General features: G+C 26.6%; 1 protein-coding gene across 2 annotated transcripts; it reads right to left on the bottom strand.

Annotated features, from left to right (window-relative positions):
• Nucleotides 1-4092: 4092 nt before the first annotated feature.
• LOC112694030 (proteasome activator complex subunit 3) lies at nt 4093-10931 on the bottom strand. 2 transcript variants are annotated; one of them, XM_025569357.1, is made up of 6 exons: nt 10718-10931; nt 10320-10352; nt 9397-9545; nt 9010-9166; nt 8777-8947; nt 4093-4445 (listed from the first exon to the last, which is right to left on the bottom strand). In XM_025569357.1, the coding sequence occupies exons 1-6, from the start codon at nt 10742-10744 to the stop codon at nt 4257-4259; spliced, it is 726 nt and encodes a 241-aa protein (XP_025425142.1). In that variant the 5' UTR covers nt 10745-10931; the 3' UTR covers nt 4093-4256. The 2 variants fall into 2 exon arrangements, with proteins under 2 accessions (XP_025425142.1, XP_025425143.1); XM_025569358.1 differs by lacking the exon at nt 10320-10352.
• Nucleotides 10932-14574: the final 3643 nt, after the last annotated feature.

Raw genomic sequence — 14574 nt, 5'->3', positions numbered from 1 at the left:
CGAACTCGTGTTTTTTTTAAGCAATCAAATATCTTGAGACCCAACTCAAGAATTCCCGGAAAAGCTCACATTTTACCACAGGTATGTTTATTTCGGTCACCGCATCGTACGCACCGCAACGCGTTTATCGCACTCGCCGAACTCACGTAGTACACGTCGTAAACCGATGAAGACGATAGAACATTTTGGATTATTTTTAGCCTAATGATATTTTTTTTCCTCGAAACACTGGAAACTATATCTATCATATATTGGTTAATCGGTGTTATTAGTGTTACACTGTTACCTTATTGATGGTATGTTGTGCACTTACTATTTAGTAATACTTACTATTGATTATCACTAGTTATAGCAAATAAATATTATATGATTCAATCCAACATGATTTAATATTTTTGTTTTATACTACTACTTCACGCTACTACCCACCCACTATTATAAAAAATTTCAAAAGCAATTGTCTCTGAAATTGTTGATCGCCACTCCACTGGTGGTCTCGATAACAATATACCTACAGGTAATTATTCTTGATAGTATGAGTTCTAAATATAGTATTTGTGTTTTATAAATATCAATATAATGAATGTACCGTTATATTATGAAGCATATTGTTTGATCTAATTAACAGTATTAACATTGATGTTTGCTCGAAAGGGAAAAGTGGCTGATAGCTCGTCGATAACTATATATAGTTTAACATTTTGAATAAGAGCACATAACACAGTTAAACAAAAAGTAGGTATGGGTTATTTTCATTATTGGAACAAATAATAAACATTTACACTATATTATCGTTTGCACAACTGCTTTACTGCTTAAATATTGAGTTTGAGAAGTGTACAGAACTGAAGCATGGTATGAAAAATATTACATTTTATGTTTATGTCAATGATTTTATTAAATACCGTAAAATTAGGATTTGGAATTTATCATCGAATCTTTGATAGTTTGATAATCATTTTTAATTGGTTGTTTGAAACATCGAGCAATTATTTTTCTCGATTCATATTTCACTACAAGTGGTAAATTATATTTTATAATATGATAAATTTAAATTTAATTTAATGCACTCGAAAATTAGACTAAAACCGTAGTTTTGCTTATTGTTGACACGATCGGACGTTGGAAATCACGATAAAGAATTTACTCTATCATGCGGTCGATTCAGCTAGTAAAAGCTTGAAAACCGTACCTTAATACTTGATTAATATAATATACACTAAATAATGATATCACGAAAATCCGTTACATTTTTTTAGTTAAAAAGCTCATATTTTTGACTCGAAGCATTTACTGAATAGTGAATACTTATACTAGCAATTTTAGACACTTTAAAGTTTTGAAATATGTAATGAACTTTGTGATGCTTAAGCATTTTCAATTTTTTTCAAATTGTAATCGATTAGATAACACTGAAGAAAATAATAATGTTATTTACTTACCTACTTGGATACATTTTTTTATTTTTTTTGTATAAATTAGAATATTAAATTCAATTACCTTAAGAAATTGCCAATGACAGCTAATTTTTAAGTTAATTTGATTATGTTCTAATTAATATTAGACGTCGAAAATAACTCATGACAACCTAAATCTATATCATCCATATTTCTTCTAAACCAGTGGTTGCCAACCGATGGTCCGCGAAAAAATTCAGATGGTCCGCAGAAAAATTTAAATGTTACTTACACAATATTTTTGTCGTTACCCATTTCCCCAAAAAATAAAACCCTAGAAATGGTATTAAGTGGATAATAGATCCATTTGCAGCAAATAATTAAAATAACAAGTTAAGTATGACCGAAAAAAAATATCTCATCGCATAAGCGTGCACACGGGGTAGTCAGGGTAGGTACTTGACTATTCTGTGAAACTTCCCACCCTCACCAAAATATTCAATATGATCACAATAATAAATAAACATATTATTTTCAACCACTTCGAAACATTAGTTAACGTTAAAAAAAATGTAAGAATACGGGAGAAATATAGTTTTTAAATTAAATGAAGTTACGAATGCAAATTTTTTGTTAATATTAAATGATAATGTGTTATGTTTGACTACCCTGCCAGTTATGTCTGCACACGCTTATGTCTCATCGATTTATTTAACGGTATTTATATAAAAAGCTATTTTAAGCTAAAAGTGGTTCGTAGAATTTTGAGTATGTATTTAGTGGTCCGTGAGGTCCAAAAGGTTGGCGACCGCGGTTCTAAACTATAATTAAAATTGTATCGATAGCCGAAAATGTGTGAAAAAATCTATGTTTTTCACATGCAGAATTATATTTTATCTGTTCCCATGTCGGAATAACAACAAAACTATGCATTACGCGCCTAAAAATAAAACTAAGAATCTTGATAAAAATTATTAAAATAATAAACTACGTTTTGGAAAAATAATTATTTTTTAATTATTTCGAATTCAATATTCGCATTTAAAATAGGACGTTTGTCATCAGGTCAGATAGTTTACTTAGTTATATACTTGTATATTATACAAAACAATTTTAAGAAATGTAATTTAGTAAACATAAAAATATTTAATAAACATAAAACTAAATATTGAGGTTATCTTTTTAATTATTTTATTTTAGCTGCATATTTTTCATCAAATTGTTCATACCTTACTAATTTTTAGATAAAGTTATTAATTCTTTTCTTTCAATTCTTAAATTGTAATTTTACTACTTATGTTGATATACTGTTCATAATTTACGGAAGAAAAATAAAAGTAGGATAATGAAATTATTTTCTTATGGCCCCAAACAATTTTAAATAGTCTGCTTGAAACCTTTTAGATAAAAAACCCACTGAAATTACACCTTGACAAAAATATTAAAAATGATAACAATATAGAATGTACAAATATAAACAAGATATTTATAAATGTAACATAATAGTATTATGTTAATATTTATAGTTTAATGTATGATCAGTCTATCACAAACTATTAATATGTAGCAATCTATCAATGCAATATTTCTGAAAATTGATCTTAATCTGTTCACATTTTAAGATTTTTAATTTAAAATCTAAGTATTTATCATTTAAAATAATATCTCTGAGAAACATAGTTAGGGAAAGAAATTAGGAAAAAATAGACTTTTGATTGATACCAATTGCCATAATAACAAATTTACATCGATTTTCAGTGTTTAAATATATTACTAATTTGAATGACTAAGATTAGTATATTTGGTTGGGAAAATTGATCTCCGCTATAATTAAAGATTTTATGTAACTATTTGTTATATTAAGAAATATTATAAAGTAAATATTTTTTCTTTTCATATTTCAATGTTAAACATTTGGTTTGATGGAAACCTAACAATGTTACCTTTAAAATTTAAATAATAAGAATCTACCTGCTACATTTTTGACAATGATGATAAAATATTATTGATAAAACATTATTGTAAAACTTACAATGTTCTAATAAATATATTAAACTGGTGTTCACAAACTAAGAGAAACATATTAGCCACTAAAAAACATAGTCTCTTTGTTCATTTTATAAAAAAACATTGAGCAACAAAATCAACCCTATGAGTTAAAACAAAGTTAACAAATTTAACATATTAAAATGACACATTATACTTTTTAGACAACAATTATGGTTAACAGAATCTGCCACACAAATTTGACATGTAAGTTATAGTTTAAAACGTGGTGTCAAATTGTGATTTCAGCAAAATAAGAGAATTAAATACACTTAATAGGAACATTTGTAATATTTAAATGGGATACCCAAGTTACTAATTATTAATACATTTTATGTTTATTTATAAAAATCAAAGTCTCAAAATTTGATACTTTGATATAAAATTTGATATATTATAATTTGAAATTTTTAATTTTAATTTGATATTTTAAACAGAATCAAAAAAAAACTTGTTTTATAAGAAATTAAAGAAAATAAATAAAAAAATGTTAACTAATAGTAGAACTTATTTTTAAAATACCTTAAAACAATAGTTAATAACAGAAAAATATTTCATGATAACTGCTACTATTTTATTATGGATTTTGAAAATCTAGAACTGAAGAGGATTAGGAAATATGTAATTACAGACATTAAAGATATACTAATTATATCTTACACATATTTAATTTCAAGTTGGAGGTAACATCTCTTTCTCGAGTTCATTTTTAATTTTATAATTTTTTTTTATTTTGACAAAAACTTAAAAATTTAGAGGAATGATAAGGATAAAAATTTTTGTTTAAAAGTTTTATGTATAATTTTAATGTTCTTAGTACAAGCTGTCGGTGTTTGAAGATCGTGGCTTTTTTATTTTGTCAAAATTCTTGATGACAATATCATGTAATGTAGAATAACGGTTTCGGATTTCATGCATGGTAAGGGACATGGATAAATATTGTCTTTCATCAAGCTCTTCTACAGCTCGGCGATAATCTTCTACAAATGGATATTTCACAACCTGAAAATTAAAAAAAAATATATAAATTATAACTATAATAACAAAATATAATTAACAACGGTTTAAAGGAGTCTGGGTTAATATTAATGCAAATTGAAGTTTTTTTATGCTATAAAAATAATAAAATACTATTTATTTTTTATTAGGTTAAAATCAAATGTTTCTGTTTAAATTTTGAAACTATTTTTAACATGATTAAATTTCATATTTTTTGAAATATCCATAACACCCAATGGAACAATAAAAATACAGTGGAACCTCGATGAGTCGAAAACCTTGACAAGACGAAAAAATCCTGTTTCCTAGCGTAAACCTTGATTATACAAAAAAAAAAAAAACTACAGATAACTCGAACATATTGTGCTCCGAATATAGACGAATAATGACGGATAGCTTTATAAACAATTGTCTAAACGTTCCGATGATTTTTTCTAATAGCGTTTATTGTGTTTATTATCGTATGTATTAACTAACCTCGGCACACAACAGTATTTTTCATTTGTATCGGTTACGCGTGTGCGGTGTCTATGTACAGTAATGAATGTAGAAATTCCTAGTAAATTAAAAACGCTTACTATTGCAGAAAAACAAAAGGTTCTTGAAGTAGTGAAAAGTGGAAGGAAGAAGGAAATCGCCGAAGAATTTGGAATACCAGCCAATACATTATCTATCACTATAAAGAATAGTAAAGAAATTGATTTCAACTGTCCAACACACCAGAAAAGGAAGAGAGGCCCTGATTTTTCAGTCATAGAAGAATGTGTGGTTAAGTGGTTTAAACAATGCAGAGATCCCAATGTCAGTATCGGAGGTCCTATTTTAATAGAAAAAGCACAACATTTCGCAGTCATTAGGCCACGAACAATTTAAGGCCTGTAACGGGTGGCTTGAACATTTTAAAAAACGACACGATATTGTTTTTAAAAAGTTTGTGGTGAAAGTACAACTGTCAGTGATGATGTTGTAAATAAATGGAAAATAAATTTCAGTGAGCTACTGGAAGGATATAAATCATGTAATATATTTAATGCAGACGAAACTGCACTTTTTACAAATGTATGCCAAATAAAACTTTAACATTCAAAAATGAGAAATGTAACGGTGGTAAACATAGCAATGAACGACTCACACTATTATTGGCTGTTAACATGACTGGTACAGATAAACTGAAACCTTTAATAATTGGAAAATCGAAAAAACTTAGGTCTTTTGCTGGTGTTAAATGATGATGACTACACAGCAAATAAGAAGGCATGGGTTACTAGTGAATTGTTTACGAAATGGTTATTACGAATAGACAAACAAATGAAAATACAAAAATGTAAATTTTATTGTTTACAGACAATTGCCAGGCTCACAATATTATATCGACTTGTCAAGCTGTAAAAGTAAATTTTTTAACGCCAAATACCACTTCAAAATCGCAACCTTTGGACCAAGGAATTATTAAAACGTTCAAGACGCTTTATAGAAAAGAAATAGTGAGGAAAATTATAAGTGATATGGATGACAAAAAATCTACAGTAATCGATATTCTTCAAGCTAAGCGCATTGTTGATAAAACGTGGAGAAACGTAACAATGACAACAATCGTGCTTTAGATTCGTACTTGAAGCTGAGAAAGACGGCACATTGATGCCTATAATCAAAAATAGTGATACGGATAACAAATAATGGGCGCGGATACAAGTCGTTATGGAATCGCAGAAGAAACCTTTGATGATTTTGTTGAAATCGATAATGACGTTGCCTTTCTGGTGTTCTGACAGACGACGATATAACTGACTCCGTTCGTGATACTGAAGATGTTGATGACGTCGAAGAAGCATCATTTAAGCCTACGCATCGTGTTTCAATGCAACAGCACTAATATTGCTAAGGACATTCACCGAACAATTAAGTAATACGGACGATAAAGTGTACACTGCTTTAAATGTAGTAGCAAATCTTAAATTTTTAGTCAAAGTAAAATAACAAATCATCTATTATAAAGTTGCAACACGTGTTTTATTTATTATATTTTTTTCATAATGATTTTTTTTAAATTTAAATAAAGTACATACTCACATTTTACATTGTATTTAATATTACATAATAACTTTAATACATAAATATACTTTAATAACTCTTTGAGTCAATTTTTTTTATTTTAAACCTTGGTAACTCGAAAATCTTAAGAAGATGAAACCTCGATAAGTCGAAAAAAAATTGCATTTCCCTTAAATTTCGACTTATCGAGATTCCACTGTATTTAATAATTAGTATTCGGATGTTTATGCACTGAAAAATTACCAAATATGCATTATAATTTATAAGTATATATTTATTTATATAAGTTGTTGTTTTTATATTATATAATTTTGTAATATAAAGTATTAACTGATTTACAATATGAGCATTACACTGTGATACAATGGTTTTTTCATTTGATTAAACATGATATTTGGGATAATTACAAGCATATAGGTTGATAATTTATCATTTGTCTACCCGTTAATTTAAATGTTTTTTTAGAGTTGGAAAATATACTGAAATATGGGTTTATATTCTTAATATTTCAAAAATATGGAAAGTGAAAATAGTATTATTTGATTCAGTAGAACATGAATCAAATTTGTATCCAGGTTTGAATTTAATTGGATCAATAAAAAAATAATAATAATAATAATAATAAAAAGTTGATTGATATTTTCTATACTTAATGCTATTCACATGTATAAATGGATTCATAGTTTAATTTCAAATTATATATTTACAAAGTTATATTTTACAATCACAAAAAAAAAAAAAATGCACTTTCCTATAAATTCACAGCCCTACTTATATGACTTTATAAACGCAAAATCCTCAACTAGAGTATTATTTAAGTTTCCTGATTTTAAATAAATTGGTTGAAATGTGGAATAATACCTGCATCTTGAGGTAATTTATATTTGCATACAAATTGTCTATAGATAAAAATTACCTTAATGGTAAAATTCTAGAATTAAATAATAAGTTAAAAAAAAGCAATTTCAATTAGTATAAAATATCTGAATATCAGACTCTGTTAAATACTTAAATATTATTAAGAAATGCAAAATTATATTAGAATTTTGTATTCCTTAACATTTAAGTAACATTTAAGATGTCCCATTATACATGCAAACAAACCCTTGGTGATGTGGCTGAGCTCATACAATCTAACATACCATACAGGGTACCACGATGTTGGATTGGCGAAGTCATATTACCCTGTGCCAAGCACACCTGATGATCTGGCGAATACAGACGCAGCTATACAAGTATATTATACTAAAGGCAATACAAGTAGCCAATCAAAGGAGTAAAAAGAGATTATAACAAAACACCTATATTATAGCCTGGACACGATAAGAAGAAGATATTACACCTATATAAACCTTATTATTTAAGTTTTATCTTTTTTAATATACATAAACACCAGAGAATGAATCATTTTAACTTTGATTTGTTTTGAAATACGGTAAAAAAGGTAGGTCTTACCATTAATGATGATAAAACTGAATACCTAATGGTTAGTTGAAGAAGTAAGAATTGTGGACAAGAACATATTGAAATAGAAGAACATAAATTCAAAAGTGTTACAATTTAAATACCTGGGATTGATTATAACAGAGAATAATGAGGTTAATACATAGGTGTCGTCCAGAATACAACAAATAAAGGTTAAATGAATTAGAAGAAGTATTGAAATCTAGGGCTTTATCCAAAATCTTAAAAATAAGAATGTACATGACATTATTAAAATCGATTGTCCTATACGGCGCTGTAACATAGGCACTGAGAAAAACAGTAGAATTAAGACCAAAAATATTTGAAAAAAAAGTTCTACGAAAAATGTATGGCCCAGTCTTCGATAGTGGAATAAAAGAATGGAGAAAACACATGATAAAATCCAAAAACTATTCCAGAGGCTCAATATAATTAAATAAATCGCTGTGAGATTGATCTGGCAGGCCATGCAAGATGTAAATAAGAATCTATTATTAAGAGGATGATAGAAGAAATACCTATGGGAAAAAGTCTGTTAGGGAAATCAAAATTAAGATGGGAAGACTGTGGACGTTAAAAAAATCAATTGGAGAGAAGCATCAAAAGACAGGAATATATGGCAAGTTTTGTATTTAACGGTATTGTCTTAAAGGCCTAAACCAAGAAATAAGAAGTATATGCACTTAAAAGTGCCAAAACAACAATAAACAAAATTAAGTAAAGGACATAATTTATTGCTAAAATATCAAATTAAATACCAAGGAGTAATTATCAATTTAATATTTACTTTTAATGAAATTTGTATTTTAAGTACAAACCTTTGTAATTAATTTTCCACGAGAAACATAATAGCGAGATACTTGTTCAAGATAATTTGTAGCTTCAACTTCGACTTGTTGTATCTCAGCTAGGGTATCTTCTTGTACAGATACTCCAAAATTGTTACCATCTTCAATTTTTGGTATTAATAACGATACCCACATTTTTAACTGAAAATAATAAATATTTATACTAGTTGTAAATTATTACATGCATCAAATATTCCACTTACAGCATTGGTGTCTTCAACTAATTGTTTGATATTAGGTTTAAGAATTTTAATAACTTCAGTAAGGTTTTTATTAGATGGTATGAGCATTTGTTCTGGAATTGCATCATGAGAATTTGAATCTAAACGTGGTCTTTTTCCAGGATTTTTCCCTTCACAACTATAAATAAAAAAATATTTGATATGTAGTAGTATAATGTTAAATCAAATAAGTAGAAAATAATAAATAAGATAAAATTATAACATTTCCAAATGATACAGATTACTTTAATAAAAATATATTTAAATTTGAAAATGTTCTTGGTCTTGAGTAATTCCATAACAATATCACTATTATATTTAATATACAACTATTATTAATTAAAATAAAAACATGCAATTTTAACCTACTTGTTTACATTGTTTTCTATTTTCATCATTGAAGGGACATTTAAATTACATTTTATATCCATTTCAGCAATACGAAATTCTGGTTTGGTTAATAATTCATTTAAATGAATAATTCGTTCAGGAAATTTTTGAACTATTCGATTTTCTGCCTATAATTGACATAAAAACAAAACAAAGAAGTATTAGAATTAATAATGTTTTATGGAAAAATTTGTAAATTAAAATTAATACAGTTATTATATATTTCTCTAATATTATACATTAATACATTTATTTTGGGAAGTTTTATTAATAATAATCATAATAAAATGATACATAAAAATATTTTCTTTACAAACTTACGTATCTAATTTTAAATATTAAATTATAAATATATTCAAGATAAATTAATCAAATGAAAAGGCAAAAATAATTTTAAAAATACTAAATCTGATATATATATATATTTTTTTTTAATTAAAATAAATTGGCACCAAATTAAGTGATTTAGACATACATTTAATAAACATAACATTAAAGTAACTTTATTTAAAATCAAAAATGTTTAGACTTAGTTCGCCCGTAAAAATAAATTATGCATCATAAATAGTTTAAGTATAAAAGTAAAATAGGAAATTTAATAATTATAAAATTAAATTATTTTTTTATAATTAAGTTCTCATTAATATTTAAAGAGTATTAACCAAAAAAAGGAATTTTTTTTGTTAAACAATATTTTAAAATTTTAAATGTAATAATCAATGCAAAAGTAAAAAGATTCAATGTATACAATAGGCATTTGCCATTCTTGTAATGTAGACAGTACTTAATATTAAATAAATATAAACAAAACATAATTTGAATCATTGAATGATAATTTTAAAATAATTGCATATCCAAGCAGATAATTTAACACTGAAAACATAAATCATTTTCATACATACATCAACCTTCAATGTTTCATGGAATTCTTTAGCCTGAAAAATATAAAAACGAGTTAATAATTTTTAAATGATCCTTTGCATTAAAAATAAACACAATGTTTGAATTAATGAATATAAAATATTAAATAAGCTATTATTAATAAAAACAAGTATAATGTAGGAAATTGCAATAGGTAAATTATGGAGACTGTTTAATAATGATTAGGTCAAGAATCCCATAATACATCAAATAATTTAAATTGCATGTATATTATTGTACTATTGCATGTACTTTCCATATTAGTAACTAGTTTTGATAGAAGTGGTATGTAAACAAAGTAAATAGAAGTCAAAAATCTGCTTAATTAATTAATACGTTCTCATATCGATTATAACTATTTGGACGTAATTTTTCTTACTTTTATTGCAGCTTCAGTCTGTGCCATTTTGCTCGGTGGATAAAAGACCCGGCGAAAGAATTCTGTAAATATTCTCCGTGTGATTATGAAATTTGAAATGTTGAGTTCAAAAATCTTAAGTAATTTAGGTTTTGCTTCTCACAAGGTAATAGAAAACAAAAGCCTATCATATGTCGCCATGAGAAACGAATGAGTACAGAGAATGAATGATAGGTTTAAATTTTTTGAAATTATTTTTAGGTTAGGTTATTACGGTAGCGGTATGCTGATACATTTTGCGTTCACGTGCATAGATGGCGTTCCAACATTGAATTGAATGCTAATTTTTGAACGCTCCTTTCTATGCAATTGCGATTGCGTTGACCAAATACCCAAAAACCACATATAATGAACTTTTTCAAATTTTTTTTTGCGTTATTAATTGTACCATAACCATAGGCGTGAACACAGGCAAGGCCGGATCAAGCACTTTTTGGGCCCCGGGGCTGAAATTTTATATGGGCCCTTTTGACAAATTCTTTTTACCTTTAAGAAACCTATCGATTGCGCCGAATATTTTTATATATCGATTCCGCCTAAAATATATATACATTTAAAATTACTATATACTAGAGGTCTCGTTTGAAAACGTGAATTAATATGTACGTGAATATGGAGTTCGTTTTTACGTAATGGAAATTTACAATCACGTATATTTAATACACTTGAGTTTACTATCCGTGTTCACATGAATTAATGTTATTCACGTGATTTAGCGTTATTAATTTAAAAAAAAAAATTCATAACATAGTAAATCCATTGAAAAGTTGAAAAATAAATAAATGGGGATGTACAGTCAGTGTAACTGATCCATTAAAATAACAATAATTTTGTGTCTTTGTGTCTAGACATTGGTGTAACAAACTTATAAGTTACTACCATACGTAATTATTATTTAATAATATGCAATCATTTGATCATATCGATATTTATAAAATATCGAGACTAATAGTTTTAACTAAGTCTACAACAAATAAAAATAAATTAACGTTAAGATATTTTATAACGTGTTTTACATTATAGAACAACGTATGTACTATTTACTAATTAACGATACTTTTTAAATAAAATTAAATATAATTTATTTTTCAAATAGGATTCCTGTTGACGAACCAGTAATTATAATCAAATAATATAAATAATCTATGTTTTTATAATTATTAGCGCAAACTGGAGTCCCGGGCAGGTGTAACGTATTTTAGACTGATTAAAACTTCTAATAATTTATTTTATTTATTTTTATTTATATATTATAAACGGGTAAGTACCTTTTGGTATTAACAGTACTGAATGTCTAAAGTTTCATAATGACAATATATGAGTTAACAATAATTAGGATAATGGTAATAATAGAATATGAATACAATAAAATAAAATAGTAATAATAATGAATAAAATTAATAATTTATGACATGAATTAATTTAATTTAGTACTATACAATTTGGTTAATAGATAATAACACGTTTTAACTTTAATATTTACCATACCTTAATCTGTATAATAATAAACATGGTATTTAATATATTGCTAGATTTAAACCAAAGTATACATTTTGTTTAAATAAATTACGTGACATAAAGAAGAAATCTATGTGATCAGCTATAACATTACATAATGAGAGAGCTCTAGGGAAAAAAGATGCGGAATTGTAGTTGTTTTTATAAAATGGTACATGAAAAAAATTTGATTTTTTTAAATAACGATTTGGTGATTTAAAACCAATCAAAGATAGCAATTCCGGGGAATCAATAAGACCGTTCAGTAAATCAAATAAGAACATAATATATGAAACATTCCTTCTTAATTTACAACTTGTAAATCCGAAAACCGAGTTTTGCTAATTGGTTGTAATAGGTATATTTAATTTATAACATATAAGTTTTAAAAATTTATATTGGACTTTTTCAATCACCTTTTTATATGAAGAATAACTTGGAGACCAGACTACAGAACCAAACTCAAGATGAGATCTGACAAGAGAAAAGAATAATGTTTTAAATGTATAAAGATTTTTAAAGTTTTTATTTCTTCTATTAATGAACCATAACATTTTAAAGGCTTTTTTTAATTATGGTATTAATATGTATTGAAAAAGACATATTGCTTTCGATATCAATTCCTAGATCTCTAACAGAATTGTCACGCGTTATGACACAGTTATCAATTTTATAATTATAAGAAATTCCATTATTTAATCGAGAAAAAGTAATAACACTACATTTACTTATATTTAAGGGTAGGCAATTATGACAGCTCCAAATTGCAAACCTATACAAATGCGATTGTAAATTTAAAGTATCTTCAGGAGATCTAACTATTGAGAATATCTTTGCATCATCAAAAAATAAGAGAACTTCCACTGAGCTATCAAATATGGAACGTAGATCATTAATAAATAATATAAATAAGAGAGTGCTCAGGTGAGAACCTTGGGGCACTCTAGAAGTTACTAAAAAGTCATTTGAAATATTAAAAGATACTTTTACTGCTTGAGTACGAGAGTTAATATAAGATTTTATCCAATCTAAAAAACTACCATGGATACCGAATGAAACTAATTTATTTAGAATTAGACTGTGGTTTACTTTATCGAATGCCTTTTGAAAATCAGTATAAATTATTAATTTATAATTAGGCATGGTTATTAACGGAATCAAGTATCTTAGACTGAAAAAGTAATAAATTAGTTGAAATCGACATTTTTGGTCTAAATCCATGTTGGTTTTTACAAATATATGAAGACATTATTTTGGTTAATTTTTTAGTTATAATTGCTTTAATATCAACGTCATTCGATGGCTGACTATGTTATAATGATTTTAATCACATTTTTTATGAGCTGGAAGCTAGTATATTTTATGCGAATAAAATTGTGAAAATAAATAATCTATAAAATATACATAGGCGGAAATCAGAAAGGGGGGGGCTTGAGAGAACTAAGCCCCTCCAGAAATGTAAAATACAGGTATTAGCCCCCATAGCCTTAAAAGTTGTTAAGTGACTAAAAATACAATAATTATTATAATTGTAAAATGCATTTTTAATAACTGAATTAATAAAAAATATTCTGTAATAAAAATTAAATCAAATTCGTATGATTTTATAAACTTATTATCATAACTTAGAACGATCGTAATTAATGTAATATTAATAATATGTAATAATACCTACATTGGTTGTTTAATTTAATTAATTAATAATTCCTGTTTAGAATACCTACTCTAACAATGTTTAAGATAAGGCACCTAATTGTTTTTTTTACCTTAATTGTTGAGTATGTCAAATACTCAAACGTTGTAAATTGCCTTGTTAAAATGAATAATTGAGTACAGGGGTACCTATAGGTGTAATAATCAAATGATGCTCAGCCTCCCCACTAATATCACCAAAATTTCGCTTATGATAATTTATACAATTCATATTCCATTCACTCCACTCACTGATTACTATGAATCTCGAAAATGAGAAAACGTATGAATTTGAAATTTAACATAGTTTTTCTAATACTTCAGACATGTGATGAGAAGAGATTTTTAAGTATCCACTGTCGAAACAGTTTTCAGTTAATGTGTTAATTTTTTCACTTTTTGATTACCTGGGGAATATTTTATATCATTCAATGTGTTGACCCTAACGATTACCGATTTACGTTTAAGTAAATGAATGTAGTATAAGTTAATAAAAATAAATACCATATGAATATACGACAATTGTTCGCTTTATCATCCTAACATTTTTAGGTTGAGGATTTGTAATTGCTTTTATTTAAAATAGTAAAATATCAACCGGGCAAAATCCGATAATTCAGCACTAACTT

Source organism: Sipha flava, unplaced genomic scaffold (assembly GCF_003268045.1).
Source record: "Sipha flava isolate LNK unplaced genomic scaffold, YSA_version1 121_pilon_pilon, whole genome shotgun sequence".
Classification (NCBI taxonomy): domain Eukaryota; kingdom Metazoa; phylum Arthropoda; class Insecta; order Hemiptera; family Aphididae; genus Sipha; species Sipha flava.
This window is presented reverse-complemented; position numbering and strand designations above follow the sequence as displayed.

Coding starts and splice junctions, on each gene's coding strand:
- LOC112694030 (XM_025569357.1), bottom strand. CDS start 10,744: ATGGCACAGACTGAAGCTGCAATAAAA. Junction 9,546..10,319: donor ATGAAACATTGAAGGTTGAT/GTATGTATGAAA, acceptor TGTCAATTATAG/GCAGAAAATCGAATAGTTCA. Junction 8,948..9,009: donor TAGTTGAAGACACCAATGCT/GTAAGTGGAATA, acceptor TATTATTTTCAG/TTAAAAATGTGGGTATCGTT.